The sequence below is a fragment of the Oryx dammah genome, unplaced genomic scaffold (genome assembly GCF_014754425.2).
Source record: "Oryx dammah isolate SB20612 unplaced genomic scaffold, SCBI_Odam_1.1 HiC_scaffold_14, whole genome shotgun sequence".
In the NCBI taxonomy this organism is placed as follows: Eukaryota; Metazoa; Chordata; class Mammalia; order Artiodactyla; family Bovidae; genus Oryx; species Oryx dammah.
Genome location: NW_024070198.1, coordinates 23,960,113 through 23,986,327, shown reverse-complemented (window position 1 = coordinate 23,986,327; position 26,215 = coordinate 23,960,113). Strand labels below are relative to the sequence as shown.

General features: G+C 53.7%; 1 protein-coding gene across 6 annotated transcripts; it reads left to right on the top strand.

The window, feature by feature from the left end:
* Nucleotides 1-25,524, top strand: LOC120873609 (inositol 1,4,5-trisphosphate receptor interacting protein). 6 transcript variants are annotated; one of them, XM_040254386.1, is made up of 4 exons: nucleotides 1-591; nucleotides 979-1,095; nucleotides 2,031-2,180; nucleotides 21,734-25,524. In XM_040254386.1, the coding sequence occupies exons 3-4, from the start codon at nucleotides 2,131-2,133 to the stop codon at nucleotides 23,415-23,417; spliced, it is 1,734 nt and encodes a 577-aa protein (XP_040110320.1). In that variant the 5' UTR covers nucleotides 1-591; nucleotides 979-1,095; nucleotides 2,031-2,130; the 3' UTR covers nucleotides 23,418-25,524. The 6 variants fall into 6 exon arrangements, 5 of the variants coding, with proteins under 5 accessions (XP_040110320.1, XP_040110322.1, XP_040110321.1 ...); XM_040254388.1 differs by lacking the exons at nucleotides 979-1,095; nucleotides 2,031-2,180; XM_040254387.1 differs by lacking the exons at nucleotides 1-591; nucleotides 2,031-2,180 and having other exon boundaries at nucleotides 629-1,095.
* Nucleotides 25,525-26,215: the final 691 nt, after the last annotated feature.

Genomic DNA, 26,215 nt, shown 5'->3' with positions numbered 1-26,215 from the left:
CTTCCAAAGGACAAAATAAGTGGCCCCTGGAATTCCACCGCTTGTAAAACGCGCCGCGGAAAACCCTGTGTAGGCGTGCAGGGACTTAACTCCTTCCTTTCCGCCCGCCCAGACAGACTTTTAAGGGCGTCCTCTCCTGACTCCCTGTCCATTCGCTCCAGTTTAAATCCAGCAGCCAGATTCCGTCTTGCCCGATCACCCTCCAGTTCTGCTGGCCCCTATGGAGTTTCTGAGGTGGTCGATGGGCAGATTTCCGCGGCGGACCCTGGGTCAGCCGCCCCCTAACCCTCATGGTCCACCTTAAGGAGCCTCCGCGGCAAGGAGGAGAGGCGGGTGTTTTGTTCTTATAAGGAGGAAAAGTTTCTTTGACATCTAGGAAATGAGTAACTGAAGTCCTCTAGAGCCCGGCGGATGGGGGCCAGAAGGCGGGAGCCGGCCGAGGTATCACCGCCCCCGTCCCTCTAATTGTCGGGCGGGAAGCTCAGCCGCAGCGGCGGCCAGCCAGCGGATTCCGGGGCCCCCGAGACCCGCGAGCGCAGCCGGGACTCGCGCGATCCCTCCCGCCTCCGGGAGCGGGAACCGAAGCCGAAGGTAAGTACTGGGCCCGCGGCCGCGAGGCTCTGCGTCCTCCCGGAGCATCTCGTGGGCTGGAAGGAAGAAGAGGGACCAGGCGGAGCTGCGCCGGAGATGGAGGAGGATTGGAGCGGCGCGCCCGCTCGGCCCCTCGGGTTGGGACTGACTTGGGGGACTGGCGTACGGCGCCCGAGCACAGGCGCTGGTTGGGGGGAGGCTGTCCTCTCCCTCTTCGCGCCGTGCGGGGTGCTGCATCCCAGCCTCTCCTCTCTGGCTTCTCCCCGGCCGCGGAGACCCCAGTAGGCGCTGCCCGTTGCAGCCCCGCGCGGCTGCAGCCCCTCCTCCCGGCTCACCGAACCGCGATGCCGGAAGCGGGACCACGTTGTTGTTTCTACCGCCCGGAAGATCCGTTACTTTGGACCGTGTGAGCAGAGCTCTGGAGCTGAAAGAGTAGTTGAGTCGCCCTGCTTCTTAGCCAGCTCCCTTCCATCCTTCCTTCCCCCTCCTGGATGGAAAGAGTAGGTATGAAGTCTTTGTTTTCTAATTTAACGTAGTGAAGCCATGAGGTTGCTGGAGGCAGGATAAAGCCCCCGCCGCTTCCTCTTTCTGGGCTATTAGTGGAGGAGACCCCACGCCGTGCAGAACTTTCTCTTAGGGCTGCTGCTAGTCTCCATCTGCCCTCTAGTAGCATCCCAGACCCTTTTCCAGAGTTTCCAACTTCCTGGCTGCGATTTGGAGAAACTCGGATTCCCCAGGACTGGGCTTCCCATCCAAAACGCTCCTTTTCTTTAAAAACAAAAGTGCTGTGTCCCAGGAAGGGCAAGTATTTTACTGAACCCCTCAGGGACCACACTTTGCCTTTTGCTCCTCTGAAAGCTGTGAGAACCATCCCTCCTTACACTCCCCCTCCTCCCCAAAACTAGAAGAGTACCAAGTACTGGTGGATCCTGGACCCTGTCCTTTTGAATCTAAATCAGTTCAGAGTCCTATTTTGGTAGGGAGGAGGGAGTGGGGAGGTTCTTCTTTTGGATTTGACCCAGGGTTCTTCCCTTTCATAAACTAGTTCTACTGCTGAGTGGCTGCCAGGTAAAGCAAACTGTGCAGGGTGCAGTCCCAGGTCCAAGCCAGCCTTGCAAAAAGGCCTGGTGCACAGGTAGAATTGCTGCCATCCACCCCTCCTTTATAGCCTATTGGGCTATGCTTTTGAGTCCTCTCTCCAGCCTACAAGCCTGAAGTGGCTTTCGCTGTTTGCTGATCCCCTATGTGCTGCTGCTGCTCCAGGCTGTCCTGCTCTCACATTTTCCACTTGTGGGTAACCGTAAAGTGGTTAGGCTGACTCTCTAATGGAAAGAGTTTTGTGCAAGTGCCATCCTCCAGCTCGGTAATTTTCAAAGATGCAGTTTCAAGCTCCAACTTTCGGGTGGCAAGGATCTGAACTTTTAACCTCATGCCATCAGCTCAGAAGCTGTCACCAAGAACGCCTCCCAGCTCCTGCACCACACATGAGAAGAACAAAGATGAGAGTTTGTGGGTGAACTTTTTATCTGAGGGCAAAAAATGGAGGAACTTCTGGTAGAGGCTTCTAGCAAAATTGCCCACCTGAGAAGGTATTGTCTGGGAGGAACCTGGTCTTGTGTTTTTTTCTTTCTTGGACCCCCTTGGGATCAGTAAAGGGAAGAAGATGGAGGATTCTGTCTGGAGGAGAAGTATCTCTGGGTGGAGGGCTGGAGTGCCCAGCCCTGTTCTCACCTGTCCACAGGGGAGAGGTGGAATGCTGTGAGAGTTGGGAAGGTGTTTCTTGTCAGGGAGAAGGGAATGTCTGGCAGTATTTCCTCCAGAGATGAGAAACCTAGGGGAAGGTGGCTCTGGCCTTCAGGAATTTCCAACTTTGTCACTCGAGAGAAGGAGGAGACTTGCTCTGTCTGGCCTCAGAGATTCACAGGATGGGAGAAGCAGGAGATGGATTTTACTGACTCAGAAATCAGGAGGAACTTGCTGACAACCGGGGCACCTCAGTAGTTAAGGCACTGCCATCACTGTCAGGAGACAGGTGGCCATCAACAATTATGAAGGAGAGTGTCCCTCCAGAGTCCAAGACTCTGTGGCTCCACGTTTGGGGTGCAGAGTCCCCTCAATTGGAGGGCAGCCCTGGGGGGCCCTTGGGGAAAGCTTTACCCCACGAGCCTGCTAAGGGAGGGGTAAGTGCTCCAGATGTGCTGGACAGCTGAGGAGCAGGACCTTACTTGTGGCTGGGACTAATCTTGTCTTGCTAGGGAAAGGGATGTAGCCAAGAGTGCCAAGAGCTGACAATAATAACCTCCAAGACTGCTGCTAGCCTGTTCCATCATCTGCATGAATTAGAATAAGGTACTTCCTCTTAACAAGAAGATGGCACCTTGGTATCATTTAAAAAACAGAGACCTCATCTGGGTGGACAGAGCCAAGGCACATGGCTGTGCAAGCTGGCATGTGAGCTTGATTCATCCTTTCCACTCTCCCAGCCAGGTATTCTTGAGCAGTATACCACCCATACAACTGTACACAGCAGCCTGATAACCAATTATTGAGGGCTTAACATTTGCCAGGCTTTTTTTTTTCCCCCAAAATCACTTGGCCTATATTAACTCATTTAATCTTCTCAGTAGCCCGGTGACATAGGTATTGGTATCCCCATTCTATAGTTGAGGAAACTCAGTCACAGAGAAGTATAGTGTTCAGAAGCCTGAAGTTGCTGAGCATTCACAGAATAAGAAGCAGGTGAAGTTTCAAAAGCTAGTTTGGTTGAGGCCCCTCATGAGATAGAGATAAGAGCGATTGCTCTTTTCTTTGTCAGAGGAAGGAAACCCACTGTCAGCTCAGATGGAGGAAGATGGAAAACTTACCTGGCAGCTGAAGGAAAGGAAAGAGAGGCAGGGCTGGCCCAAGCTTCAGATGTCTTTCCTTTTTAATCACTGGGCAGTGTGACATCGCACATCCAGTCTGGGGCCTGTCCTGAGGGTGGTGAGTAAGTGCTGCCTGGGTGTGGTGCAGAGGAAAGGGGCCATGCAGGGTCCCTGACCTGGGCAGAGAATGCCTGAGGGAATGGAGGATGGAAGAAGTATCTGAACATGCTGTCCTGACACTTGCAAGCTCTACAGCCCCTATCCCTGGCCAGTGCTGCTCGTCTGCAAACGCCCTTCCTAAGCTCATCCGAAAGACTTTCCAAAACTGCATTTCACAGCGCTGTGTATATGATCACTTATTTTTCACCCTATACATTATTACAGCACTTAATTAGCTGGAACAGAGCATTTTACTATCTACTGTCTATGCTGCTGCTGCTGCTGCTAAGTCGCTTCAGTCGTGTCTGACTCTGTGCAACCCCATAGACGGCAGCCCATGAGGCTCCCCCATCCCTGGGATTCTCTAGGCAAGAACACTGGAGTGGGTTGCCAGTTCCTTCTCCAATGCATGAAAGTGAAAAGTGAAAGGGAAGTCGCTCAGTCGTGTCCAACACTTAGCGACCCCATGGACTGCAACCTACCAGGCTCCTCTATCCATGGGATTTTCCAGGCAAGAGTACTGGAGTGGGGCACCATTGCCTTCTCCATCTACTGTCTATAGACAGTATTTTAAACAAAATAGACTTCTCAGCTAATGGGAAATTCATCATGGCCTTAGAAAGGGTCGACTGGTGCCTAGCCGATTTCCCATGTCATGTGACCTGTCCCAGACTCTGGCTCTTAGCTGCACACATTCAGAAACCCTGTCTCCACAATTTTCAGAACAGTTTGGACTTGAGCTACTGAGTCATCTACAGAGAGCTCTTGTACACTACAAAGTGTACATTGCTAGCATATTAATTTGCAAGAAGGCTTTGTAACCATTGTAGAGCCAGTGATACTGGCTTCTTGAGTCCTGGGCAAGCCACATGGGAAAGTAAAAATCAGAAGGCAGCTTGTGCTTGGCAAAGCTGGATTCAGGTCAGGGGAGGCAGAGGGCAGGGGCAGCAGTGGTCCAATAGCATGGACTCTGTTCACTTCTGTGGCCCCATCACCAATTGAGAGATGCCTGCCAGGTAGATCAGCAGTCCTCTATGTTATGTGTATCTCCTTAGCCAGTCCCTCAAGGGCAGTGTTTGCCAGTAGGATGTCCCCCTGTCCTCTTTCATAATTTAGCATTTTTTATTTTATTTACTTATTTCATTTAGTGCTTTCTAAGCAGTAGCTCCCAGCTACATTAAGTTGTATTTGCATAAGTTAAATAACTACTATAAAATTTCAGGGTTGTAGGTTCAGGCCACAGGGGTAAATGCAAACCAAGGAGATGGTCAGGTGGCCTGGATGGGTCAACAAGAAGTCAAGTATAGAGCAAAGAAACATGGTCTTTAGTCAACACAGATACTCAACGAACTGAAAGGGCCAGGACTGACCACTTACTGCAGCCCCGGTGTGAACATGAGGGTGATACAGTCCTAAGTCCTTGCTTTGGCTGTCTGAACCACCTGGCCTGCCCAGCTGGCCTCTGGATTTAAAAGGTTCTCCCTGGTCTCTGTCCAGGCCCCCTCATGGCTCTTCTTTAGAAAGCCACAAGCCTCCAGGTGCCCCAGAGCCAAGGAGGTATGACTCACATCGACCTTGACTTAGGGCAGGCTTGGGTTGAGTCCTGGCTCCAGAGCTCAGGGGTTGAGCAAGTGCTTTGACTGTTCCAAGCCTCGGCTCTGTCATTAGTAAAATGTGGACAACCCCTCACAGGGCCTGCTTATAAGCCACTGTGATGGTGCCTCGTGCAGACCAGTCTCTGGCTGGTATGAGCACTGAAAGACAGTAGAGGTCAATGAAGGATCAGCATTCTCTGCCAGATTGGGACCTCACTTCCCCACTGCTTCCTCCTGTTAGCTCTGGGCAAAGGGCAAGGCCACAGAGACCCAGACTCTCCCAGATGGTGAAAAGGAGATTGGTACCCTGGTGTGGGTTTCATTCAGAGCTGAGGGTAAAGCTACCCATCCAGACCTTTCCACCAACACTAGGAGAGGGAAAGCCGGGTTTGAGGCATGGCCTGAACAGGCACCCACGGGGGAGAGAGGGTGAGGTTTTTCTGGGACAGGAAGAGGATTGTTTGGTTGTGCCCACGAGGTATACAGGGTCCACCTGGGCAGTATGGAACCTGGGATGTCTTCCTGTAGGAAGCTCAAGCCCCTTCATCCACGTGGCCCACCCCGTGACATCAGCAGAATGGAAGCACCTCACCAGTGACATCACTGTTGCCCAAGGCAACAGACACCTCCACCTTAAGTTATACTGGGAGGAACAAGAACCACCCAACTGTAAAACACAAGTTGAAGGGAAGGAGCGCTGCAAGTGCTACGTCCACAGGTGTGTTCCTCGGGATGGGCTAGGGGAAGAGGGCAAGGCTGCAAGTCCGAGGTCTGGGCTATGAGCCTTTTGGTGGAAGATCTTTGGGCCTTGGGTTTGCTCCAGGCCCGAAGTACTGACAGCTGCCTTCTTGTTTGGGTCTCTGAGCTGCAACTCAGACCAAGAAGGATGCCTCCTGAGGGGCTTCTTGTGGCTTCCATGGCTCTGAGCCTCCCTCCTACAACCTGAATCAGTCCGCAAAGGGAGTAGGGTGAGAGCAGACAGGAGTAGCGATGGGGAGGTCAGAAAAGGGGCTTTCCCTTCTTCTTCACCTCCTCCCACTAAAGGAAAATAAGAAACATGGCCTCCTTCCTGGGGAGGCTGACCTAAGAGAGAACCTTCATTCATTGATGGAACAAGTATGCTCTTACTGTGCACCTACACAGTGCTCGGCACTGCTGGGGCTTCAGTAGCCTCACGGGGCCTTGTGATCAGATGCACACAGAGGAAGATTGTACAGAATCCGCTGCCCCAGGGGTGGCTACCAACTGGAAATAGAAATAAGGTCTCTGAGGCTGCCTCTCACCCAGCTCTGGCATGCCCCATGGAATTCTAAGTGGGTTACATGAGACCTGTGGAATCCTTTCCTCCCCAGCAGTTTATGTAGGAATCTGAGGGTGTCTGAGATATACTGGAGATTTGGTGAGTGGTGTTAGCGAGGACAGCCGTGGGTGTCCATGGTGTCCTGCCTAAGGACAGAATCTGACAAAGTCTGAGCGTCAGTGGTGAGAGGACAACAGGCAGACCACCAACCCCAGATCCTCTCTTGCTCTGTGATATTGACACACAGGACTCAGTTTCTCTGTCTGTTTAATGGGGACAGTAACAACCAGAAGCAGATAATATTCAGTGCACTTGAAATCCTCTGATGGAACTCCTAAGAAAAAAATTCAAAGCCCACAGTGTTTAACAGACTCACTGCCAGGTGAATAGCACAGCAGGACCCTTGCTGTGCCCAGGAGGAGGGGCTCCCCTTTGTAGCTCTCCTGGGCTTCCTCCCTCCAGGTCATTTCCCTGCACTGCAGATGTAGGAGGGTCTCCTACCCCTGCCACAAACCTCAGGGAGGGCGTTGTCCTCATAATTGCCCAGCTGGTTGATGCAAAACCACGTGCTCATAACAAACAGTTCTCCTGGGAGCTTGTTTCAATAGCCTTCTTAGTAGCAGTCTGGGGACCCGCCTGGAGTTCCTGAAAAGGTCCTTTGTTTGCTGACTTTGTTTCAGAGTCACTGAGGAGGTAGGCATGCCTGGGCCGGAGGGGAAGAGAGCGGAGATGCCTGGGCTCCACCCCGTGTGCCTCCTCTGAATGCCCCCATGCATCCATTCCTCTTCCTCCTAATGCCTCACCCCTAAACACACTGCCCAGGGTCTCAAGAGACCTCTCCTCTTTCCCCATGCACTGCAGAGGAGGCTTCCCCATCCTTTGAACTGAAAAGCCATCTCAGATATCCAGGGTCACACACCCGGAATCTCTGGATGGAAGGAGCGTCATAGCTTCATTTCACCTAAGTTGTCACCTGTTTTTCCAGTGGACAGAAGAGCCTGGTGGGCTACAGTCCATGGGGTCACAAAGAGTCAGACACAACGGAGCACACTGAGCAAGAGAGTTTCCCTAAATGGTACAGGGAAAGAAAGCCCATAGGCGCATGTCTGATGTTTCACAGGTCACTGAGCAGCATAGTATCACGGAAGGACCAGGGCCTTGAAAGCTGGGCAGTCCTGGGTTCAAATCCCAGCTCCGCGATGTTGGTGTGGGTGGCCTCCCCTCTCTGTGCCTCCTTTTGAGGTTTGTTGTGAGGATGATATAGCAAAGTAAAGTGTTTTGCATCATGCTTGAATCCCAATAAATGGAGCTCGTCGGTTGCTGTTTACTAAGCCCTCCCCTGGGTGTCAGGGCCCTGCAGCTTGTCTGGTGTCCTCCAGGAAGACCAAGCTGCTTGTCACTCTACCAAGGATTGCTCTTCTGCTTCTTCCCTTGCCTGATTTGCATCTCACCCTGTCATCCTTCATTTGTCTTCTCAAGCAAGGAGGTGGGTGTCAAGGGGAGAGATAGCTGAGGGTCAGATAACTTGTGTCAGAGTTCATTCCTGGGACGTCATTGTGGTCGGTGGTGGTGGTTAGCCAGCCTGCAGTTAGCAGAAGGCTGTACAGACCTAAAGTGGCTGTGGTCTGTCCCTAAGGGTGTGCTCACATTTCCCAAGGCACTGACCACTGTTAGGGCTTTACTTTGCTTTTCAGATGGCAGTGTGCCTCGCAGGGGGAAAAAAAAAAAAAAAACTTAGAATTTACTTTATCCAGGATGCCCCGCTCCACTCCCATTTCAAATTCCTCCTCCAGGGAATACAGGCCGTGAGGTTCTTTTCCTAGTCCTGACTTCATTCATTCTTTCAGCAAGCATCCATGCAGCACCTTTAATCAGAGACCAGCATTGGTTTCTCCTTCTAGGTGCTCAGAAATGGTGGAGGAGCTCTCATTGTTGCTGCCAGATGGGCAGGCAGGGAGCTGTGAATTTCCCAGGTGCCAAACTTCCTGCTCTCCCTTGGTGGCAGCCCCTGGGGCCTTTACAAGAAAGCAGGAGGTAGAGGTGACAACTTTCCCCTGACCCCGGGCTTCTGGGGATGCTGCAGGAATGTAGGCCATCTTACCTCTGCCCAGAGGAGTCCCTAAGATGCAGCCAGCAGGATTTAACAAATCAAAACGGAGACCTGGCCTCCTCACCAATACCAATGCCAGTAACAATGTCCTTTACAGAGCGCGACGTGTGGCTGCCATGCCATGAAGTAGGTGCTATTGTTATAGCAAGTGGGAGAGCCAGGATTCAAATCCAGGCCTCTGATTCCAGAGTCTGGCCCTTCTCTAGGAAGCCTCTACAAAATATTAAGCCCTTCTGAGCTGAAGAGCTTTGGGCTATTTCTTTCTGGGTGGCCTTGGGGTGGCAGGCTGTCCGGTGAGCTTGGCAGTGGCAGTTTGCAGCGCATCCCAGCCAGACCCGTGTGTACCTGCATTGGTTCTGGGACACCTACTGTGTGCCAGGTGTAGCCTGGGGTAGAAGCTAGGACAGAGCGTGGGCATCCTCACAACAATGTCATCATTCCAACCCTGTGGCTGGAAAACCTTGTGGTTGGAGATGGTGGTTTTGTATAACTCACAGGGAGGGTGACTGTGTTCCTGGGTGATTCTGGGGGTCGTTCTTCTCACAGTTCCTAGGTCCCCCTGGAGGAGGAGGACTGGTTTGCTCTGACTGGTGTGGCCCTGGTGAGGGAGGTCCCTGCAGAGCCCAGCCAAGAGGGCCAACCACAGCTCTTATGTTTTTTACAGCTGGGTAGGCCTCCTTCTTGCCTTTGAGTCTCTTGCTTTTCCCCTTTTAGATCTTTGCAGTCACGAAGCAGCGTGACTCTGTGTGTGTGTGTGTGTGTGTGTGTGTGTGTGTGTGTGTGTAGGAGCCCCACCTTTCTCCCCCTCTCTCAGCCCAGCTGGGGCCCCAACATTGTGTCAGGTACGCCCAAGCCTCAGGGGACCAGGGTGGGAACACAGCCTGGGATTTCACTGTGGTGGGGGCCAGTACCCTCTTAAGCCTGAATGGAGTAAGAGGCAGTGGGGAGGGCTGGGAGAGGGGAGAGGCGGGGAGTGGGGGAACTGGCTGTTCTGTGGCCACAGAAAAGCCCCTGGGGCCCATCTCTTGTGCCCAGAGAGGCCCCGGGTGTCTCCCTGAGCTGGGCTCTTTGTTCCAACCCAGGAAAGGTGGCTGCTGGGCACCAACAATCTATTTAATCCCTCCATCCCCTGCTCAGCTCTGAGAGGGGCCTGTGGGTGGGTGGGAGGGGCTTCCCTTCCCTTCCCTTCCCTTCCCTTCCCTTCCCTTTGTTGTCCTTTGTATTTACTCTCAGCTTCCTGCTCCACCCCCTTGAGTCCCTCCCCTAAGCCTGTGTGTTTGCTGTGGTCTGGAGCCTACTTCCCACCCCCTGTGGCAGACTGCCCTCCGTGTCCCAAAAGCAGGGTCTGCCCTGAGCATTTGCTGCTGTGCTTGGAGGCCTGGGGTGTAGAAAACACAGGATGCAGGGAGAGACAGCGGACAGTCTGGGGAGCCCTGGTGTGGCCACCCTAAAGTGAGTGTTCATGTTCCCTCCGGGTATCTGCTCTTGGGAGTGAGATGCCCAGGGGAGAGGAGACTTCCCAGAAACAGCAGTTTAAGCCAAGCCAATGTCTGACAGTCAGAAGGACTGCTTCGCTATGGGACATGGTTAGTACTGCACTTCTGTTGTTAAAATGCACCCTGTAACTTCAAGTTTAGAAACCTGGTGTGGGAATTGGGTTTCAAGGGAAGCCCTTGGGTACATACCCACTGTAGGAAATGCATGGAGGGTGTTTATAGACACCTCTAGAAAGCTAATGTCTCCATGTGCAGGGTGTAAGCCAGTGGGTCCCCAGGGTCGCCATGTCCTTGGCACAGTGAGCAGGCGGCCCTGCATATGGTCTCTGCCAGGAGCTCTGCAGAATGTCAAGGCACACAGGCCCACCTTGACCCCAGAGGAGCCCAACCACGAAGGGCAGTGGGATACGACCAGAGCTCAGGCCAGCAGCCCCTTGTGATGAAGCAGCAGCCTGGGTCCACTGGGGAGACAGCAGGGTCCAGAGCCGCAGGCCTAGCACAGGCCTCTGGCTCCTCTGCTCTCTTCCTACTTGTGTGACCTTGAGCAACTGGTCAACCTCTCGTTGCCTGGGGCTCCTGCCTGGGAAGTGGGGCTGCTGCACAGGCAGATGAGCCAAGAGCAAAGCCTTGAGGGACAGGGCTCTGTTGGGTCCCTACTTGGGTCACATTTCTGGAGACACCGTCTACACTAGTGCCAGATGCCCGCCTGCACTTGAGAGGTTTAGTAAATAGGCTGTCTGTTCCCCTTGTTCGTCCATCCCCGTCAAGAAAAGGATTTGTCTCGAGTTGGGGGAAGAGATGATCCAGAAGACTTTGGGAAGTGGTTTCTGAAATGGGCTGACTGTGAGGACCGTACGATGGGGTTAGGTGTGGACGTTGTAGGAAATGGTGGGAAAGTAATTCTAGGAGGTGTTCAGAGAACAGTAGATAATTTGAAGTGGCCCTCACGGGAGGGACGGGAACAAAGGGCGTCCCCTGACTGAACTAGAGCTCAGATCTGTGTCTCATGGACTCAGGATCTCCCTGAAGTGGGGCAGGGAGACCTCCAGGGCCCAGGCTACCTGAGGTGGCTGGAATTAGGGGAGAGCTCAGAGGAGCTGATTCCAAAGGACCACACCCGGCCAGGAGGGAGAGCTCTATAGTGTGGCGTCCTCTGCTTGGAATCCCAGGTGATGGCTGGTTTGCTGCTGGTGACCAGCAGAAATGGGAAGCTGGGTGGCCAAGCTGGGATGCGCTGTGAGACTGCACTGGCCACCTAAGGGCTGTTGTAACTGAAGATCACAAATGTGGTGGCTCGAAACAACAGGATTCTGCTCTCTCTTAGCTGTGGAGGCCAAAAGTCTGAAATCAAGGTAGTCCAAGGACCACACTTCCTCCAAATGCCCTAAGGAAGAATCCTCTCTTGCCTCTTCCAGCTTCCCATGGCTCCAGACCTTTGTGGGCTATGGTGCATCACTCCAACCTCTGCCTCCATCTTCCATCACTTTCTCCTCCTTGTCTGTTTCCTCCTTTTCTGTCTCTTTAGAAGGACAGTTGTCCTTGCATTCAGGGTGATCGAGAAGTGTCTCACCTCAAGATGCTTAATTAAATTACACGTGTAAAGACCCTTTGTGCAAATACAGCCCCATTCACAGGGTCTGGGTATGAGCACATGGACTTGTCCTGTTGAGGTGTGCCATTCAACAGCAGTAACTTATACTCCAGGAGCCTTGGGAAGGGTGAATGAGAGAGGAGGGTGTGGGTCCCAACTCAGGACTGCCAAGGGAGCCCTTCCTTGTCTCTGTGACTGCAGCCTCCTTGTTATCCCTTAGCCTCTGAGACCCCAGGCCTTAGTCCATCTGTCTGTCTGTCTGTCCCAAGAATTTTACTGTGATTTTCCATGATGCCCTGTGGTTCAGGGCCTCTGTGGCGGGGAATTCAGGCAGCATGGCTGGACAGAAGGAGGCCCTGTCCTTCTTGGGAGACTGATGGCTTCCCTGCCTTGTCCATCCCTTGCCGGCTGAGGGATGTGCATGGGATGCGGTGGAGGAGCAGGAACAGGAGGGATGTGGGCGGTCCCATCCATCTGGGCAGAGACCAGGCCACTGTCCTTGCTGCACCCGGGCTGGCCAGCTGCTTGACCCCAGTCCAGAGGATGGGGTTGGCATCCTGGTGGCATTGTGGAAGCGCCTCCCTCTTCTGAGAGTGGGCCTGGTGGAAACTCCACACTCTGGTGGATGTAAGCGGGCTCCTTCAAGGAGTCTGGCCAGTGTGGCCACATGTGGCCACAGCAGAGCTCCCATCAGTGGAAAGGCTGCTCTCCCTAAGTGTACAGTTCCCATGGACCCATCGGTAGGTCATCCACCTCCCCGGGTCGGGGGGTGGGGGCTCTGCTCTCTCCCTTTTTCTGCCCTGCTCCCCCACCCCTACCAGGGCCAGGGCCAGTCTTAACCCTGGCGTTTCCCTGGGTTAGGAAGGGGTGGTGAGGGTGCAGCTCTCAGTCCTAGGAACCACAAGCCTTGGACTGTAATCTGAGTGCTGCTCAGTGCCCGCACATTAGGCCACACAGTCACTCTCTTTCCTTCTCCTCCCTGAAGAGGCCGTGGGGAAGGCGCATGCAAGCCCCAGGCACCGGCTGGTTAGGATTAACTGAGAGTGGCTGCTGAGGCCGACTGGAAAACACTGGAATGGGGTCAGCACTGGACTAGGAGTGAAAAGTTGAGCGGGAGTGAGCGGTGGGGGGAGGTATTTCAGGGAGTCCCGGATGCAAAGGCGCTAGCTAGCAGGTGGCGGTGTGGCTGAGGGGGGAAGAGTGAGGAGAGTCCCGGGGTCACAGGCAGCCTTGAGTGAAATGCTGGGTGGGGAGTCAGGGGCGGCAGTGGGCAGGGAGAGGTGGCATGTGAGGGGCAGCAGACTCAGGGTGGCCCGCTGATACAGTTTATTTGGCTCACATGGATTTCAAAGAATTTTTGAAAGAGTGGACAGCAGAGTAAAATTGAGATGTTGGTCAAATGCAGATTTCTGCCTTCTCTTGGAGGAAACAGCAAAGATCATGCCATTTGGGGTGCATAGAACATGCAGTGTGGTGGCTTCCCCAGAGAAGGCCTGAGTGGCCCAGGTGTCCAACACCTGCCCTGAGCCAGTTACAGTGGGGAAGTGTCCCCTCCCCACTCCATCGGCCCCCCCCCACCCCTCCTGCCCCCAGGAAGGCGAAAAAGAGATAAAGGAAGGAGCCCAGTGGCCACAAAAGTGGCAAGTCTGAGAAAGTGCCAGGCTGAGGCCAAGAAGGAGGTCCTCCCCCCAGTGGGAGGTGGGGGTGCTGCAAAGACACTGAAAAGAGGAAGCCCTGGGGGCCCAAAACTGCACCCTTTCTACCCACTTTCTCAACTAATTTTGGTCCTCTTCCTTCCTCTTTCCCCCGCCCCTCCCTCTCTGCCCAGGCCTCAGGCTGGCCAGCACCCAGTTCCCACCCCTAGAGCTGTTCACCCTCTCCCCGAAGTTCCCCTCCCCCGTCCGCTTGCAGGGTGCAGGTGAAGAGACCCCAGCCTGAAATGCACTGGTGGAGGCTGTCTGCCTTGCCCGGGTGGGACCTCTCTCCTCTCCAGCAGAGGAGTCCCGTCCTGAGAGGCAGCAGCCAGTGCCTGCAGCACTGCCCTTTTTGGCACCGTCTGTGCTGGGTCTGTCTGTCCCCTGGCCCAGAGTGAGGCGGCGAGGAAGGGATGTGTGGAGACCCATCACTCACAAGGTGAGCCATTCCTCCCAAGTAGGTGATAAGCCAACTCCCACTGACATGTTGGGCACCTGCAGGTGTCCAGCCCTGAGTGTGGTGCCTGGAGGAGGTGGGGGTGGGGATGGAGACATGTTCAGCTTCGAGCCCTTGCTGGCACTACAGGTAGAAAGGCAGGGACAAAGCATAAACCCACACAGTAAAGAGCAGGGATGTGGCCTGACCCACGGGGTTTGGAAAAGGGAAGGCTCCCCGGAGGAGGGACCCCTGAGCCAGCCCTGAATGGTGGGTGCTGTTGAACAGCAGGGAAGCTGGTCAGACACCAGCATGGGATGTGGCCTCTGCCAAGAGAGAAGAGTGGGATCGGGCATGAGACAGACAGACCGTACGTCACCAGGACTCAGACAGCCTGCTCCAGGGGCCCAAACTGCAAACAAAGACTTGGGGTCAAACTTGCACTTTGCATTCCACCTCTCTTTGCTTATAGTCCTGTTTCTCCAAGGCCTAGGAAGCTTGGGGTCAGCCAACCTGATGATATTGGTGGTCGCCACCGGCAGGGAAGCCAGGGAGGTGTCACCAGGTGGGGGAGGTTTCCTATCAGCCCCTGGGGGGATGGAAGGAGTAAAGCAGAGAGAGGAAGGCAAGCTTCATCACAAACTGCAGTCCAGGAAATCTTAGAGGCCACCCAGTGAAGCTGGAGAAAGAAATGGCAACCCACTCCAGTGTTCTTGCCTGGAGAATCCCAGGGACGGGGGAGCCTGGTGGGCTGCCATCTATGGGGTCGCACAGAGTCGGACATGACTGAAGTGACTTAGTAGTAGTAGTAGTGAAGCTCCCCGACCACCAGTCTCTTCACAAGATAGGGATGCCACAACCACCTATCTGGTGTTCTGGAAATTAAATGACAAAACACACGCAGAGTAATTAGCTTCCTGTTAGCTGTTAATGAAAACATCACCTTTCACTAATCCTCTTCTGCTTGTGAGGGGCCACAGTCCGCCTGGACCACTTCCACCTTCACCCACTCTCCCAGTCAGGTGTGTCTCCTCATTATGCCTCAGTTTCCCCATCTATAAAATGGGGCTTAGATGAGTTCCACTCTAAATTCTGGCTTTCTTAAATTTGTGGATTTATTTCCCCCTAACAACATGTATCTCGTTGGCCAGGACTGTGAAACCCCAACACAAGGCCAGGGACACAGGAGGGGTTCAGCCCAAACTTTGGACAGTTTTGGTCTCCTTTAGCCACTTCTTTCTTGGGAGGCCCAGAATCTAAGCAACAGGAAAGAGACTCCAGTAACCCCACAGGACCTGGGCTGTCAGTGCGTTCCCCTGCCATCAGCCCACCTCCCTATTCCATTTTGTAAGGACACACAGGTTCTCCTTTCAGCTCTGAAGATGACGCCAGGGCCTGAGCTACATCTGCCATGGTAATTAGCAGAGCTAATTGCATCTGAGAGGCTAGGCGTGAAGCAAACCCTTGGCGAGTGCCAGGATCTGGGCTGCAGGGACACTGTGGAGTCCCACCCTCCTCCTCCCTAGAAGCCTGCCTGGCTTGGGAAGGGGTGGGTCTCAGACTGGAGTGGGCATTAGAACCACCTAGAGGTGCTGGCCCCACCCCTGGAATTTCTGATCAGTAGGTCTGGAGCTGCACCTGAAAATTTGCTTTTCTAACACATCTCCAAGTGATGATAGGGATGCTGAGCCACAACCACATTGGAACCACTGTCCCGGGAAGGCGGAGGGCCTGGCTGCTAGGCTGCTAAGAAAGGCACCCCCACTGCTGAGGCCACAGTCAGCCAGCCCCAGGTGAGGGCAGGTGGGTGACAGAGCCAGGCGGGTGTTGATGAACACATTATAGGGCTAGACACAGGTTCCTGCTGTTCTCGATTTGTTGTTGGAATTCTGCCTGGAAGGAAAGGGGCGTGGTGGATATGGAACCAGGTCGATGGGCGCAGAGAAGATTTACAGATAAAGAACAGCCTAGTGTTCATTCTGTCTGCCTCTTGCATGGATTGCAGTGTTCTCACTACTGAGGATCATGCCATCCTCATCTTTGTGGGCCCTGTAGCACTCAACATATTCCTTGCACACTATTAAGTCTGGGAAGATCCCCTGGAGGAGGGCATGGCACCATACTCCAGTATTCCTGCCTGGAGAATTCCAGCACTTTTACTTCACTAGGATGTGCTGAGCACTGCTCACAGCAACCCCTGTAACCTTCTAAGTGGTGGGTGTTACCCCTGTTTCACGGGTGGGTTAACCAAAGCCCAAGATGAGAAGTAATTTTCTAGCCACACAACTAGAAAAGGCACACTAGGCTGAGAAAGCCTGCTCTGACTGCTTCCACCAAAGCCCAAGTTACTTCCACTGTGTTATGTTTGTGTGTGAGCGCTAAGTTGCTTCAGTCGTGTCCAACTCTATGCAACCCTATGGACTGCAGCCCTCCAGGCTTCTCAGTCCATTGAATTCTCCAGACAAGAATACCGGAGACGGTTACCATGCCCTTCTCCGGGGGATCTTCCTGACGCAGGGATCGAACCTGGGTCTCCTGCATTTCAGGCAGATTCTTTACCATCTGAGCCACCAGGGAAGCCCCACATCCTAGTGAGGGCTTGATAAGATGAGAAGTGTATCACTATTTTTTCTGGCCGTGTGGCATGCAGAATCTTAGTTCCCTGACCAGGGATGGAACCTATGCCCCTTCGTTGAGAGTGCAGAGTCTGAACCACTAGATCGCTAGGGAAGTCCCACTATTAACCAACTCTTAGTGGCATTTATTGGATTAAGCTGTGGTGGGGGTGCCTCGGGGCCCTGGGGGATGTGGAAGTGAGGGACCCACAGAAGGAAGGGGAGGTCTTAGATTTCTCCCCCAGGGTCTGGGGCTTCCAGCCAGGCTCAGAGTAAGGGTTTGAGTAAACCATTGGTCCGGGCTGACCACACGCAGCGCTCCGCCCCAGCCTCGGTGACCCTGGACATTTGCCAGGCTAAGTTTAGCCGTGAACTGCATGGGCTGCCACGCTCTGTGGGCAGGGGTGGGGGTGGAGAGGAACTCAGCAGGTTTCCTGCCTGCTTCCTGGCAAGCAGACCCACAAAAGCCCTCGAAGTGACCCAGGTTTATATTCAAAACTGAACCCAGCTGGATGTCTCAGACTACACGTATGGGGCAGCCTTGCAGAGGTAAGAGATTTGGGCCAAGGCAGAGGTGGGATACTTAAATCTGGGGGAAATGGACCCTTTGGTGGGGAGTGTGTGTGTGTGTGCGCGTGTGTGCATACATATATCCACGGTTTTGTGAGGCTCTAGCTGTTGTCCTGCCCCTGTGGTCTCCAAAAGTCCCAACATCCAGATTCTCTCCCTCATTCTTCTTACCCCCAAGGACCCTGGGGCAGAGTTCTTGAGACTTGGCTTGGGGAGGGGAAGTAATGGAGGCTTCTAACCCAGCCCTACCTAGTGCACACTCAGCAGCTCCGCCCTGTTCCCCATCACTTAGGCGCCGCCGCAGGCAAAGCCAGCCTGCACAAAGGGTATCGGGAGCAAGACAACAGCTGGGATCCCATCCCATCCCCAGGAGGGCGGAGGTGGTTTAAACTAGAAGTGAGTCAGAGAGAACTCCACCTCCAGGAGGATCCAAGGCTCGGAAGGCTTCGCCGCCCCCCACAACCTCTCCCGCCCCCGCCCCCCCCCCCCGTTACTGGGGGGCAGGGTGGATGGAGTGGTTTACCGAGGAACAGCAGGCTTAGGGGAGCATTTTGTGCTTTCAGAGCACTTTTGAGCGTGTGTTCCTCCACACCCCTGAGACTTGGGTAGGGTTGGTGTGCTTGACTGGTGAGATAATAAGCCCCTAGAGGCCAAGGGGGAAGGAGCTGGTGTTGTAATGTGCTTACCGCATGCTGGGCACTGTGCTCAGCACCTGAGTTGGATGGTCTTGCTTAACTTCCCCTCTCTATGAAGGAGGGCCTGCTGTTAGCTCCATCTCACAGGTAAAGCAGTGGAGCCCTAGAGAAGCCAAGTGACTCACCCATGATCCCTCGGCAAGGGACAGAGTCACGGTTCAAACCTGGGCCTGTCTCTACAGCCCAGGGTCCTTTGTGATTCCTGCTCCTTTTGAGTTTTGTTCATAACCTTACTATTGCTAGTGATCTGTGGCTGCCTGCATGCCCTGTAGGGGTATTTGTTTGGCCCACTGCATCTGCAGACCCCTGCAGGCAGGTTCATCTATTATTCCCATCCCATCACAGCTAACCTTTTATATGAAAATTTGCTCAGGGGCAAGCATTTTGGACTTCCCTAGTAGCTCAGATGTTAAACATCCACCTGCAATGCAGGAGACCTGGGTTCGATCCCTGGGTTGGGAAGATCCCCTGGAGAAGGAAATGGCAACCCACTCCTATATTCTTGCCTGGAAAATTCCATGGACAGAGGAGGCTGGCGGGCTGTAGTCCATGGGGTCGCAAAGAGGTGGACACAACTGAGTGACTAACACACAAGCATTTTGCTGAGTGCTTTCTGTGCATTATTTCCTTTACAACAGCAGGTATTATTATTCCCATTTTACAAATGAAAAGACGGAGATTCTGAAAAGTTGAATGGTTTGTCCAAGGTCACATATCTAGTAGTGCACATGCTGGGGCTAACCCAGTCTGTCCCCTCCAGAGTCCATCCTCTTAGCCTCTCATCACAGTGCTGATTGATCTAGTTGATTTGGAGTTTTGAAACTTGCCTGCCCTAGTTTAGCACATCATCTTGCAGCAGGCATGAGGACATACACAGGGAGCCCTGTGGAAGCTGTTGGAGAGAGAAGAGGAGGACTTCCCAGTTATAGGACTTAGCGATGGCACCCCACTCCCAGGCTGGTGGCATCCTACCCTGGAAACCGACCTCAAGAATCAGGTGTTGCCAAGACTTGGGCTGTGACTTGTCAGGGCCTGCTTGTGCCCAAGTGTGGCAGTCTGTAGTACAGGCCCTTTAGGGCCTCAAAATGCCCAAATTACCTCCTGACTGACTGCTACCTGGCATTCTACCATTACGTATGTTGTATGTGTTAGTCGCCTGGTTGTGTCTCACTCTTTGCAACCCCATGGACTGTACCCCACCAGGCTCCGCCGTCCCTGGGATTCTCCAGGCAAGAACACTGGAGTGGGTTGCCATTTCCTTTTCCAATGCATGAAAGTGAAAGTGAAGTCACTGAGTCATGTCCAACTCTCAGCGACCCCATGGACTGCAGCCCACCAGGCTCCTCCATCCATGGGATTTTCCAGGCAAGAGTACTGGAGTGGGGTGCCACACCCCTTTATCCTAAAGTTCTGATCCAGCCTTACAGTTTTATCCTGGACCACCCTGGTCAAATTTTCCACCAATGTTTCTCTAATGTGGAAACCAGAGCTGGCCTGTTCATGCAATTATCCTGCACGCTGCTCCTTGTCTTGGGGCAGAGAAACTGGCTGGCTGCCCCCTTCACTTTTTCCTCACCCTACCTCCCTCCCAGCCCAACTTCCTCCACTTTCTCCTGTCCTCCATTGACTCCTCAAGTGGAAATGCATAAGCGTCTCAAAGTTCACCTCTTAGGCCTGAACGTAACTACACTGAATTCTGCTGCTGCTGGACCTCCCCACCCCCAACACTTTGGGTTCCTGCTAATGAGGAGGGGTCACCTCTGAGCAGCAGGTTTTGCCCAAGTGTGAAAACTCCGGCTATCTACATCCTGGCACTGCCAGGTAAAATCTGCAGAGGTGTTGTTGTTCAGTCACACAGTCGTGTCCAACTCTTTAAAACCCCATGGACTGTAGTATGCCAGCCCTCCCTGTTTCTCATCATCTCCTGGAGTTTGCCCAAGTTCATATTCATTGCACTGGTGATGCCATCCAGAGGTGTCGTTAACCTACTGACAGATACTTGCTTCTTGGTACCATTAGGGTAAGAACCAGAACATGTGACTTTCAGGGTGCAAATTCAAGGTCAGGGAATGGGGCTCCTATCAGGTCTGTTGGCATGCATTGGGGCAGAGGTGGGGGCTCTTAGTTCTCCAGCAATGACTTCCTTTGTCCATTTGCTTTCCTAGCTGAGGTCCCCAACAGGAAGTGGGTGGGGCAAATGCCAAAAAGGCCAATTGTTACTTCCCAAGATTCCAGCCAGGGGTAAGAGAGGGTATAATATAAGGGTTACTATGTGAGATAGTGCTTCGAAGACTTTAATGTGGATGGTATTAAAATGCAGATTCTGGTTCTGTGGGTCTGGGGTGGGGCCAAGATTCTGCATTTCTAACAAACTCCCAGGGGATGTTGCAGCTGCACAGTCTGAATAGCAAGTATTATAAGGGGTTAGTCCTTATCCCAAAGTCACTTGAGACCTAAAAATCCTGGAGGAATGTCACGTCTCCTTTCACAATTAAGAAGCCAGGTTAGAAGTTCAGATGACTAGTGAGAGGAAAGTCAATGACTTAGTCACTCTGGTTGTTCCCTAGATCGTCCGGGAAAGATTCAGGATCAGCCAGGAGAACAGTGTCTGAATTTGGGGTGGGGTCTTCCAGTCAGAAGGAGAGGTTTTCATTGGGGGTATATAAGGGCTCAAGACTGTTTCAGCTGCTGCTCAGTAAACATGCTGTGCACCGTGCTGTGTAGGTAGTTTGCATGAACAGTGAATTCGTAAATATGATGACCTTCTGGGTGCTCTGGCTCTCCTTTTGTACAGTAAGGAAAGTGAGGCTCAGAGGGGTGAGTTAACATGCCCAAGGTCACACAGCTAATTCAGTGAGTGACAGGGCTGGCTTTGGAACCCAGCCCTTCTGTTTTTAACCACTGCTGCTGCTGCTAAGTCACTTTAGTCGTGTCCGACTCTGTGCAACCCCATAGACGGCAGCCCACCAAGCTCCCCCGTCCCTGGGATTCTCCAGGCAAGAACACTGGAGTGGGTTGCCATTCCCTTCTCCAATTCGTGAAAGTGAAGTCTCTCAGTCATGTCCAACCCTCAGCGACCCCATGGACTGCAGCCTACCAGGCTCCTCCATCCATGGGATTTTCCAGGCAAGAGTACTGGAGTGGGGTGCCATTGCCTTCTCCGCCTAACCACTAGGCTATACTATACCGAGGAATCAGCCATTCACTGAGGGGGAAGAAAGGATGTCTTATACACTATTATTTTGATTCAAGTGTTAGAAAAGAAACTGACTTAAACAAAAAGAGAATATATTGAGAATTCCCTGGTTGCCTAGTGGTTAGGATTCTGGGCTTTCACTGCTAGGCCGTTTCAATTCCTATTGATCTCAGGGAACTGAGATCCTGCAAGCCATGAGGTGCAGCCAAAATAAAGGAATGTATTGATTTATATGACTACAAAGTCCAGAGGTAATGGCTTCAGGCACTGCTGGGTCCATGTTGGCACCTCTCTCTGGCAGATCTCCCTTTGAGGTAGCTAGAGAACCAATACCAGGTGTAACCCCTCAGGGTTGCCTGAGCAACCTTAGGCATCAGGGTGAGCCTTTCTCCCCATTGGTCCCAACAAATCCTACCTCTGTCTCCCATTGGCCAGAGCAGGTCATAAACTCATCCAGAAACAACCACTGCCAGGGTGAGGAGGAGTATGAAGTAGTCAGGAGGGGTTATATCCTCACCCCTTGACTGGGGGTGGGTTCATCCCCTCATCCCCTCCCAAATCATGAGGACTAGGAGTAGAAAAGATTTGGTTCCCAGGGGAAGTGGGTGCTGCTACCAGAAAGAGGACTGTTTGGGCAGACAGAAACAGGTCCACCACTGTGGCGGCTTAGCCAGGATGCTGGTGAGGGACTTCAGGATTCTTGTTCCCAACAAGGCTGGGCTGTGGGTTGGGTGGGGCGGAGGTCAGTGGGAGGGAACGACAAGGGAGTGAGCGGTGTTGAGGAAAGCTAGGTGTGACCAGTCGTGTCTCTCTGTTCCCAGGAAAGCTGCCGCCATGGCCCTGGGGCTTTTCCGGGTGTGCCTAGTTGTGGTGACGGCCATCATCAACCACCCGCTGCTGTTCCCGCGAGAGAACGCCACGGTTCCCGAGAACGAGGAGGAGATCATCCGTCAGATGCAGGCGCACCAGGAGAAGCTGCAGCTGGAGCAGCTGCGCCTAGAGGAGGAGATGGCGCGGCTGGCGGCCGACAAGGAGGCCGAGAAGGAGGCGTTGGAGCAGGCGGCAGAGGAGGGCCAGCAGCAGAATGAGAGCCGCACTGCCTGGGACCTGTGGAGCACTCTCTGCATGATCCTCTTCCTGGTGATCGAGGTGTGGCGGCAAGACCACCAGGACGCGCCCTCGCCCGAGTGCCTGGGCTCGGATGAGGACGAGCTGCCCGACCTGGAGGGCGCCCCGCTCCGGGGCCTCACCCTGCCCAACAGGGCCACGCTCGACCACTTCTACGAGCGCTGCATCCGGGGAGCCACAGCTGACGCCGCCCGCACCCGGGAGTTTGTGGAAGGCTTCGTGGATGACCTGCTGGAAGCCCTGAGGAGCCTGTGCAGCCGGGACTCGGACATGGAGGTGGAGGACTTCATCGGCGTGGACAGCATGTACGAGAACTGGCAGGTAAACAAGCCTCTGCTGTGCGACCTCTTCGTACCCTTCATGCCCCCGGAGCCCTACCACTTCCACCCAGAGCTCTGGTGCTCTAGCCGCTCTGTGCCTTTGGATCGCCAGGGCTATGGCCAGATCAAGGTGGTCCGGGCCGACGAGGACACGCTGGGCTGTATCTGCGGCAAGACCAAGCTTGGAGAAGACATGCTGTGTCTCCTCCACGGCAGGAACAACGTGGTGCACCACGGCAGCAAGGCAGCAGAGCCGCTGTGCGCCCCCAACTCGCCGTACCTGGACACCATGCGCGTCATGAAGTGGTTCCAGACCGCCCTCACCAGAGCCTGGCACCGCATCCAGCACAAGTACGAGTTCGACCTGGCCTTTGGCCAGCTGGACACCCCGGGGTCCCTCAAGATCAGGTTCCGCTCGGGGAAGTTCATGCCCTTCAACCTGATTCCCGTGATCCAGTGTGACAACTCCGATCTGTACTTCGTCTCCCACCTTGCCCGGGAGCCTGGCGGGGGTACCCGGGCATCCAGCACCGATTGGCTTCTGTCCTTCGCTGTCTATGAGCGCCACTTCCTCAGGGTAACCTCGAAGGCGCTGCCCGAGGGCGCCTGCCACCTCAGCTGCTTGCAGATCGCCTCCTTCCTGCTCTCCAAGCAGAGCCGCCTGACCGGCCCCAGCGGGTTGGGCAACTACCACCTGAAGACCGCCCTTCTGCACCTCTTGCTCGCCCGGCGGCCTGCCGACTGGAAAGCCGAGCAGCTCGACGCTCGTCTCCACGAGCTGCTCTGCTTCCTGGAGAAGAGCCTGCTGGAGAAGAAGCTCCAGCACTTTTTCATCGGCAACCGCAAGGTGCCAGAGGCCATGGGGCTCCCTGAGGCCGTGCGCAGGGCGGAGCCTCTCAACCTCTTCCGGCCCTTTGTCCTACAGCGAAGTCTCTACCGGAAGACAGTGGACTCCTTCTATGAGATGCTCAAGAATGCCCCAGCGCTCGTTAGCGAGTACTCCCTCCATATTCCCTCAGACCATGCCAGCCTGCCCCCGAAAACTGTCATCTTATAGAGCATCCACGACCCAGAGGGCCAGGACACAGGGCATCCTTTGCCTTCACACCCCTGGGGGCATTTGCAGGCCCTGTCCTGGGAAGACGGCAGGTTTATAGGGTGCCATGGCTCAGCCCGCCGGGGAGGCCAGACCCTAGAGCACAGAGGAAATGGAATTCCAAGCCAAAGCTGGTTTGCGTTCATGCCGTTGGGACTTGCCAGTTGAAGCTATTGTCTGGGTTTAGGGGCTGATCCTTTGCAGCTGACTTTTGGATGATGACAAAGATGATGATAGAACTCTGGATTCTGAGTTACGGGACAATGCAAACAGCGATTTGGGTGTGATTCTTTTTATATCCCAGGTCCAGTCTTTACTTGAATATCAACAAAGGATCTACAGGAAAGCCAACAGGAACCCAAGTTAAGACCCTCCACCCTGATTTTCCGGTAGCCCTTGGCCGCAGGCATCTGCAGCCAAACAGAGGGCATCAGTATGGGTATTTGCAGCATTCGATCCATAGCCTGCACTACAGGGATCCCCACTGTGGCTGCCATCTCTATACTGTTTGGACAAGAGACTTAGATCCGCAGCCCAAGTGGCTAACGTCTCTGTTGTACAGAAGTGGGCACCTGGCAGAGAGAAGTTGAAGTTGGCCGTTGTTTCAGCTCCACATCTCACTCAGGACTCAGGGTGCACCCATTTCTCTCTGCCCCTTCCCCTTGGATGCTGCGTTTTGAACCCTGTAGGGGCCACATACCATGTGGGTACAAGCTCAGTGGCTCCTCACCCTCATTTGTCTCCACAGCTGGTCTCTCCAGCCACCAGTATGTTGGGAGGTGGAGGCACTGAAGGTGGAAGATGAGAGAGAAAGAAGGGCACTCACAGAGTGACTGGGGCGAAGGACAGAGCCTGGTACCTGGGGTGCCGGTGTCTGGCCTTCAGAGAAGATGCCCAGTTCAGAGAAGATCATAGAGATGAGGGATGCCATCACCCTGGGTTTCCCTCAGGGTTCCATTCTTAGGGCAAAGGGTGCCTGGAAGCAAGATCTGTTGTGGAATCCCAGCTCCCCGTGCAGACCCCCACATTCCCTTGGTTGTTCATTCCAGTGGGGTTCTCTCACTTGCTGGATGGGCTTTGCTGGCCACACAGATGACCAGCACCCGCAGAGCCTGACAGAGGCTTGGCTGATGGGACACACGAAGACAAACTAGAGGCGCAGCCCACAGACCTCAGAGAGGGCGCCTTGGCACTACTGGGCCGCGGCCCCCGGGCAGGCACAGAGCCTGCGGTCAGCATTGGCCTCCACCTCCAGGCCTGGCTCAGGGGGCTCGAAGCCACTCCCTCCTCCATTTGTGGCTTCGCTAGCCCTCTGGGAGCTCCTCTCTTGGCATCGCTTCAGTCACCCTGCAGAGGGCCAGGCAGGAAGCAAGGATGAGTGCTCCTTCCCCAGCACTCTCCCTCCAGGGCTAAAGCTGCCCATACCTCCCAGACTCATGCCTGATTCCTTAGGGGTGTCGGGCTTACCATGAACGAAGAAAAGATCCTGTCTCTGCCCCAGGAGTGCGCTCACCTAGCCTTGGAAATTTCCAGAAGATGGACAGTTTGCCTGACAGGGTTAATTCACAGTGGTTGGCTCAGCTGTGATGAAGCATCACAGACTGTAGGAAGCTGTAGGAAGCTTTCCATGTGAGCTGGGGTTAGAGTGAGCAGCGCCTGGGCTTGCCCCTCCCCAGGCCCACATGGTCTCCAGCAATAACCCTAAGCACCCATTCTGTGGGGATTCATTTCCAAAGTTGGGGTGAATTTCCTTATTTATTGTCACCCATGCCTTTACTTTCTGATCTTCATCCTCATCTGATGTACTTTGAAGAGACCCCAGTGACCAAGAACCAGTCTCCTTAAGCCAAGATCAAGCCTCAGTCTCCCCCAGCTTCCCCTTTGCTTCCAGAAGAAAATTCACCGAAAAATTACCTTCTGGCCTCTTGTTTATACAGAGACAACTCAGTGGGGAAATGGGGATCTTTTATGCACCAAAGCTGCTTCTGAAGCAGGAAGCAGCGGGACTCTTGGTGTTTCATGCTGCCTTATTTATATTAAAGGAAGAATTAAATTCTTGCAAGGAGTAGAAACTGGTCACAGTATTTGTTTTTAACTTCAGGAAATCTGTGAGCTTCCCAGGGCAGAGCTGGGGAGAGGGTGGATTTCCTATTGACAAGAGGAAGCTTTCACTCCCTTTATTATTGTTATGCTTTTGGAAAACTTTTAAAAATTGCAAAATAGAGTATTTCTGGCCCATCTCTGAGGCAGCCTGCAGAGTTTCAGAAAGGGCCTTTGAAAGCCAGCTATAGGGTGGATTTCAACACAAAACCCTGTTTCACACAGCTGATTGTGTGCAGAGAGTGTGGGGGCCTGGGAGTAACATGAAGCTTTTGGCTTGAAGAAAACAGATTGCCTTATAAACAGAAGAGTTCTAGGCCTGTAGGGCACTTAGGCCTTTTCACTAAGGACAACTTTCTCCAAGGAATCTCTTTTCTTCCCAAGGATGCTAGACTTTACCCAGTGTCTGCTCACTTGCTATGCCAAATGCCTAGGACTTTTTCTGTGCATCTTGGCAAGTGAAATGAGTAGGGCTGGCCTGAAGCCACAAGGTTGGTTAGGTTGAAGGAGGACCCCTCCTCCCTCCTCAAAACCCCAACCCCTCTCTCGACTTTGTCAAAGCACAGCTTAAGTTGAGAACCTGCTTTGTAATCAAACCAGCACTGGTTTGTAATCAAGGCTGTCATCAGAATAACATGAAGAGCTAGGTCAAATGCCCA

Coding starts and splice junctions, on each gene's coding strand:
- LOC120873609 (XM_040254385.1), top strand. CDS start 5,389: ATGAAGGATCAGCATTCTCTGCCAGATTGGGACCTCACTTCCCCACTG. Junction 5,928..21,733: donor TGCAAGTGCTACGTCCACAG/GTGTGTTCCTCG, acceptor CTCTGTTCCCAG/GAAAGCTGCCGCCATGGCCC.